The 6,490-nt window shown below is 63.7% G+C and overlaps 1 protein-coding gene across 1 annotated transcript; it reads left to right on the top strand.

Annotated features, from left to right (window-relative positions):
- Window positions 1-2,963: 2,963 nt before the first annotated feature.
- On the top strand, window positions 2,964-4,092 carry EMIHUDRAFT_227824 (hypothetical protein; the record flags this gene model as incomplete). The annotated part of the gene is made up of 3 exons (XM_005787440.1): window positions 2,964-3,123; window positions 3,239-3,308; window positions 3,459-4,092. The coding sequence occupies 3 exons, from the start codon at window positions 2,964-2,966 to the stop codon at window positions 4,090-4,092; spliced, it is 864 nt and encodes a 287-aa protein (XP_005787497.1).
- Between the last annotated feature and the right edge of the window lie 2,398 nt (window positions 4,093-6,490).

The raw sequence follows: 6,490 nt of genomic DNA, 5'->3' as shown, positions 1-6,490 counted from the left end.
GCCCCCAGCCCGCCCCCGCCATCGCCGCCGCCTCCCTCGCCACCGCCGCCCTCGCCGCCACCCCCGTCACCACCGCCTCCGAGCCCGCCCCCGCCCTCGCCTCCGCCGCCCTCGCCACCACCCCCGTCTCCGCCACCGCCGAGCCCTCCCCCGCCCTCTCCCCCTCCGCCCTCACCGCCGCCGCCCTCGCCGCCGCCGCCCTCGCCGCCGCCACCGAGCCCGCCGCCACCGTCACCCCCGCCCCCGTCGCCGCCACTTCCCTCACCGCCATTGCCCAGCCCGCCGCCGCCATCTCCCCCACCGCCCTCACCGCCACGCTGCCAGCGCAGCCGCCGGGCGACGCGACAGCGGCTAGCGGCCGGGAGAGCCTCTCCAGTGCGGGCTGGGGGCGGCGGCGGCACTCTGCGGGTGGCGGGCGAGCTGCTGGCTGGCCGGCGGCGCGTCTCGACTCAAATTATGGGCCGCCTCTCGGGCGTGCGGCCAGGGGCCCGTGTGGCGCGAGGAGAGGGCGGCGCGCTCGGCGCGCTGGCGGCGGTGAAGCCTCTCAAAGTGGGCGCTGGCTGGCCGAGGGCGTCGGGCGGGTGTGGGGCGGCACTCGGGCCGCCGGACGGGCCGTGGTGGCCCGTGTGGCGTTCGTGAGGGACTGTTTGGGCGCCCCGGCAGCCTCCCGGCCGGCGTGACCAGGGCCGGTTTGGCAGCGGTTTGGGCTGTGTGTGGGCTGGTCGCGGTACGGGATATAGTGCTTGTTTATGGTCCTACTCACCACTCCCGGCCGACGGGGCCTCGCGGGGCGTCCTCGTTTGCAATAAAAGGCCTCTGCCATCGCTCAGAGTCCCAAACCATGTGATCATCCGCGCCGCCGCGCCCGTGGTGCGAGTAGTCTCGGCCAGATGCGACGTCGGGAAGGGCGTCGTCGCGGGCGCCAACGTCGTCATCCGAGCCCCTACGCCTGTCCAAGGGCACGTCTGGGTGACCAGGGGCGGGGGCCGAGCCGTGAGTGCTCCGCCGGGGCGAGCTTCTGGGTCCATGGGACCGCTGCCGGACCCATCCGAGAGCCTCTCCGGACACGTTCGCTCGACGGCCTAGTTGGGGGCCGATGTTCGACGACCAAACTTCCGGACGCCGCGGCCAAAGGTCCGCCCACGGCCCCAGGACTCGTGGTGGGTGTGGGGTGTGCCTCACGAGGCGGAGAGGCCGCGTGAACGCCCGTAGAAGCTCTCGCGAAGTGCGGATTTGGAGCGCCGCGCCGGACCCCCGCCGGGGCCCGCCGGGGCGCCGTATGGGCCTCGGGGTGCCCGAGAAGCTTAGAGGTGCGTTTTTTTTGGCTTGTGTCTATCGGTTCATGTCATGGACCGGCCCTGGGAAGCCTTTGACCGCGCGCGGAGCGGGTGTTATACGGGGCCGTGATGATTTAGCGGGAGGGAAATCGGCCGATTTGCCCAGTGTGATATGCCTTATGGTACGACTGCGCAGCTGCATAGCCTATCCTAGCCATAGCCCATACTTACGCATTAAATAAATAAATAAAAACGGACACCTCTAATAGAAGATGGGTAAAAAGGTCCACGCGGCGCAGCGGCTCTCCCGCGACCCCGGCCCCTCTCATAGCCGCAGCCGTAGCCGCAGCCCCAACTCTTGCCGCTCTTCCGTGTCGGGTTGTGACGAGGGGTGAGGGGACACGGATTGAAGATCCCTCACACCAAGATCGTGCAGGGCGGGGACACATGTCCCTAAATCCCATCTCGTCTCAGAGTTTGCCCGTTTTATTTATTTATTTATTTGGGTAAAAAGGTGTGAAACAGGTCCCCGCCCTTGCGATCTTTGTGCAGGGGTTCTTTGTGGGTGTGGTCGGCGACTCGTCCGTGAGATACTTACATGTATATGTACGTGTGTATGTGGTGAGACACGTCAAAGAGGTGCCCAAGCCTTCTCCGCTCTCCTCTCCTCTCTTGAGGCGCAACGCAGCGCAGCTGCAAGGGGGAAAGCCAGTGAGTTGCAGAGAGGAGAGGAGCGGGTCATAGCAGTTCGCAGCGCTCTCTCCACTGCTCGTAGGCGTGGCAGACGAAACTGAGCGAGCCGCAGCAGTCGGCGCTCAACCCGGCGCGCTCGTACACCTGCTCCGTCGCGTTGACCGCCCTCGCTGTCGGCACGCACCTTTCCTTGGAACAAACAGCAGTCAGAGAGACGGACTTTCGCCCGCGAGACCGGCACGCTGCTCTCTTGGCCAAGGGAGGACAAGGAGGACGAGGAGAGGGCTGACGACGGCGGGGGTGTTACTACTCCGTCTAGATCCGTGCTGGAGGCTGTCAAGCAAGACAAGGACTCGCACCGCTGTGGCTGGTACGGGTCGACCCTCTGCGTCTCGGCCTAATGAGGTGAAGGCCAGGTCGGAAGGGGCAGGCAACTGGCAACACACAAAGTGGTGGGGCAGGGGCGGGCAGCCCTCTGTCCCTCTGTTCCCCTCTCCACACCCAGACAGGCCGGGCACGGGCGATCGCGGCATTTTCCGAGCGGCTGCAAGGCCCAGTGAAGGTTGGGTGAGCAGAGCAGCAGACCTCGCAGTGGGACAGGTCGACGAGGGAGGGGCAGACTTTGTGCTCCACGCCCTGCGACCCTGTGCTCTGCGACGACCCGGTCCGCCAGGAGACCACCTATTCGTGAGAAGCAACCCGCTGGGTGCGCTCCGCTGCGCGAGCTTTTGTATGAGCTTTTAGACGGCTCGCAGTACGTGTTTCGTTGGCGCATGCTCCAAGCACCGCTGGCTCTCGTTGGGGAAGCGCGGAATCCAGTTTGGCCAGCGCATGGCATCACGCAAGCGCGGCGCCGGTGGAGGCGGTTGTGGCAGCGGTGGCAGCGATGGCGGACTTGATGGAGGTGGCGGCATACGCGGCGGCGGCGGCGGCAGCTTTGGCGGTGGGCGAGGTGGGCTGCCGCCGCCATTCATGTACGAACTTAGCATCCCGATGGTCTCTGAGCAGGACTCGAGCTCTGAGCAGGATCTCAAAGCTAGCGCGACAGGCGCGGCAGAACAAGCGAGGAACAGAACGCACGCGAGCCACTGGAGCGTTTTGCGGCAGCGCGGGGCAATTTGTTCCGAGGTTGAGGATACGCCTGAGTTCTCAGGTATCGGCCTCCGGGCACATGGCTCCTCGACCTCGATGAGCTCACGAAAGGCGGAGTGCTCTGGCATTCCGCCACCCTATCATGCCCCCCCCGGGGCTATTCGTTTCTCGACGAGAGGTGTTTCTTCCTTTGCCCAACAAAAGCCACTTCTTGACTTGGGCGCCTGCGGGCGGCCTTCTCTCGAGGTCTCGAGATACACAGCACACCAATTTCTTCCTTTGCACCTTCGAGGGGCCAAGCGCGCTGACACTACACGCGAGGGAGCCCATCGCACCACCAGGTGCTTCGCCTTGAAGTCTTTCCGCTCCCAACCGGCACTGTGCCACGATGAGCAGGCTCGGTTTGAGCCTTGCCACCCTTTATGTCACCAGTGCCGTCGCCTTCGCTCCTCCGCTGGGGAAGCCCGCTCCCGCCGCCAGCCGCGCCGTGGTGGTGCAGTCGTCCGAGCAGCGGCCCGGGCAGGAGCCCGGAGAACCACCCGTCGCAGAGCGACTGGCCGGTGCGCTATCGTCGGAGCAGCAGCCGTTCTCCCCGCGTTCGGCCGTCGGTGCGGCGCTGTGGACCGGCGCGGCCGACGCTGCGGCGCTGCTCACCTTTGCCGCAATTGGCCGCGGCAACCATAACTCAGCCGACGGCTCTGTGCTGACGACCGCCGCCCCGTTCCTGCTGGCGTGGTTTGCGGTCAGCCCCGCCGTTGGTGCATTCCCTGCCAATGCCAGGACGGTGCGCGATGCCGTGCTCCCCCTCCTTCCCGCGTGGGCGCTCGCGGTGCCGGCTGGCTGCTTCTGCAGGGGCCTGCTGCAGGACCGGCTGCCGGCTTCGCCCTTCTGGATCGTAGCCTTGATCGCGACGGCGGTGCTGCTCAGCGCGGGCCGGCTGGCGCTGCTCCAGATCTCGGAGGGCGAGCGCGCCATCGACCGCTTCGTCGCCGCCATCGTAGACGAGGATGGTGGGGACGACGACTTTTGAGAGGCTGAGGTTGCCCATTTATTTTCCCCAACAAAACAGATACTCATTACTCTACCAGTTCACGCGAGAGCTCCCTTGAGCAGTCAAAAATCAAAAATAAAAAACTCGTGGCAGGGTTCGACCATCGACGACGAGGCCGAGCGTTTAATGGTTGGGTAGTCAGGTGGCGTTTATTTTTGCTTGGGCGGCACTCATGCTGAAATTCTGCAAAAACCCTGGCCGGCCCCTGCGGTGCCCCTACCTACCTACCTACCTACCTACCCTACTTATGGGAAACTAAAAAAGAAATCACTCGATGGGTGAAGGTGGGGTACTATACCAACTAGAGTGATGGTTGGTGGTACTCTCCTGCATCCACAGTCCTTCTTGTGACATGGGAGGCCACTCTCAAGCCCTACAAGCATCAGATCACCCATTTGGGGAGGGTTGACATCGTGATTTCCGCGGAAAATTTCTTTTTTTGCTGGGAAAATTCCAGCTTGAAGAGAGGGAAAAACCCGACGGGAGGGCCCAGACCTACCCTACCTACCCCGGCATGAGTGCCGCCCAAGCAAAAATAAACGCCACCTGGGGTAGTAGGGCTAGAGGGTCGCTCTACACTTAGCCTCTGCAGCGAGCGAGCGCTCAACTTAGCCCCCGCACGGAGCCGGGCTCGGACTTAGACGCTGTATGGTCGGGGGCCATGAACTTAGACGGCACAAGGCCAAATCCGGGTAAAACCCGGGTATACCTGCAAAAGTCCAGGTTTACCCGAAAAATACCTGGACGCGTCCCGACCAACGTATGCCGCGCACGACGCCATATCGCCTTGTCCCAGGGCCAGTGCGCTACTTGCGGCGCGCAACTCCTGCTCAAGTACGCGCACCGTACCATGTGCTGCCGCTATGCGTGTCTTAAGGCGGCTGCGGCGAAGCGGCGGGCGCGGCATGCCGATGGCAGTGCGGACGATGCGGTTGCGATGTGTTCTGCTTCAAGATCGTGGCGGTGCTTGGCATGCACTTCTGCGATCCCAATCAGCTCATCGCAACGAAGCAGCGCAACAAGCTGGCTGCTGCCAACAAGGCCCTATGCTAGATCTACCTCACGCGCGGATCGTTCAAAGAGGACCAGCATACACAGGCTTCCTTGACATGCGTTTGTTTGAGCTTGAGGCTATTTGTGAGAACTGTTTGGCTTGAAGATTGCGCTCAAGAAGAGCAACGAGAATCGGAAGAGGAGGATGCTGAGGCGGCGATTGCTGAGCATGAGAAGGATCGATCCGGATTAGAAGGCGCCCGCCGCAGGCGAAGAAAATTTGGGGGCTAGCGCCGTATCGTTGATCACGGTGGGAGCCTCTTGGCCCCAGGCTGTGCCACGGCCGACTTAGCCGATGTAAGAGGCTCTCGCTGATCTTAGACCGCGTAAGCACCCCAGCGTGACTAGTCACACTTAGACCCGCTCAGCCTCGAGGCTCAGAACTTAGACTACTACCCAACCAGTGAGCGTTTTTGATCTCTGGGTCTCCTGTGGGGGGCCGCCTCGGGGTGGCGGGCGGGCGGGCGTTTTGAAAAACAGAAAACAAGAGGGGGCCCGGGGGGCGGGGGCCCGGGACCCCAGTGGGAGTAGAAAATACGCCCAAGGGGGCCGAGAAGGAGGCGGCGCGGGGAAGCAGCATCGGGTGAGGTAAGGTAAGGTAACGGCAACATGGGAGCATGTCCACCGCCACTTCGCGGTCACAGCGCTGTTTTGTCGCCAAACGCCGCCATGTACCTTTTCGGGCAAACCATCGGAGCGGCCGCACATTGCTCGGTACCCCCCCTGCACATCTAAAGCCATCCCTGCTGCTAGGGGGGGGGTCTGACCCCCCCAGCAGCAGAGTGCTGCTGCTGGGGGGGGGGGGGGGGACACCCCCCCAACAACAAAAGCCAAAACGCTGCTGCTGGGGGGGGGGTCCCCACCCCCCCCACAGCAAAAGGCACGGACCCCGTTTTTCCGCCTTTTTGGCGGCGCCCCCCCTCCACCCTTGGGTTGGGTTTTAACGTACCCTCCAGGGGGTTGTGTTCACCCCGCCTTCCAACCCCGTTGGCAATAAGAGGCAGGGCCCCCCCCGGTGAAACCCCTGATTTTGGGGGCCACCAAAAATTCTCCCCCCTGGAAAACATGGTACTTAAAGCTGCTGTTTGTACAAAAATGCCCGCAGCAAAACACCCCCCCCAGGGAGAAGGCTCCTGCTGGGGGGGGGTTCCGGACCCCCCCCACACGCAACAACAAAAAGCTTTTTCTTTGGGCACAACCGGCAAATGAACGCGGTTTGGGCGAAAACCCAAAATCTGCTCTCTGGGGGAATTTTGGGGGGCCTGTCTACCCCCCAAAGGGATTAAGGGGGGGGGGGGGGCCCCCCCCCGGGGGGGGGGGGGGG

The sequence above is a fragment of the Emiliania huxleyi genome, assembly GCF_000372725.1.
Source record: "Emiliania huxleyi CCMP1516 chromosome Unknown EMIHUscaffold_142, whole genome shotgun sequence".
Taxonomy (NCBI): Eukaryota; Haptophyta; order Isochrysidales; family Noelaerhabdaceae; genus Emiliania; species Emiliania huxleyi.
This window is presented reverse-complemented; position numbering and strand designations above follow the sequence as displayed.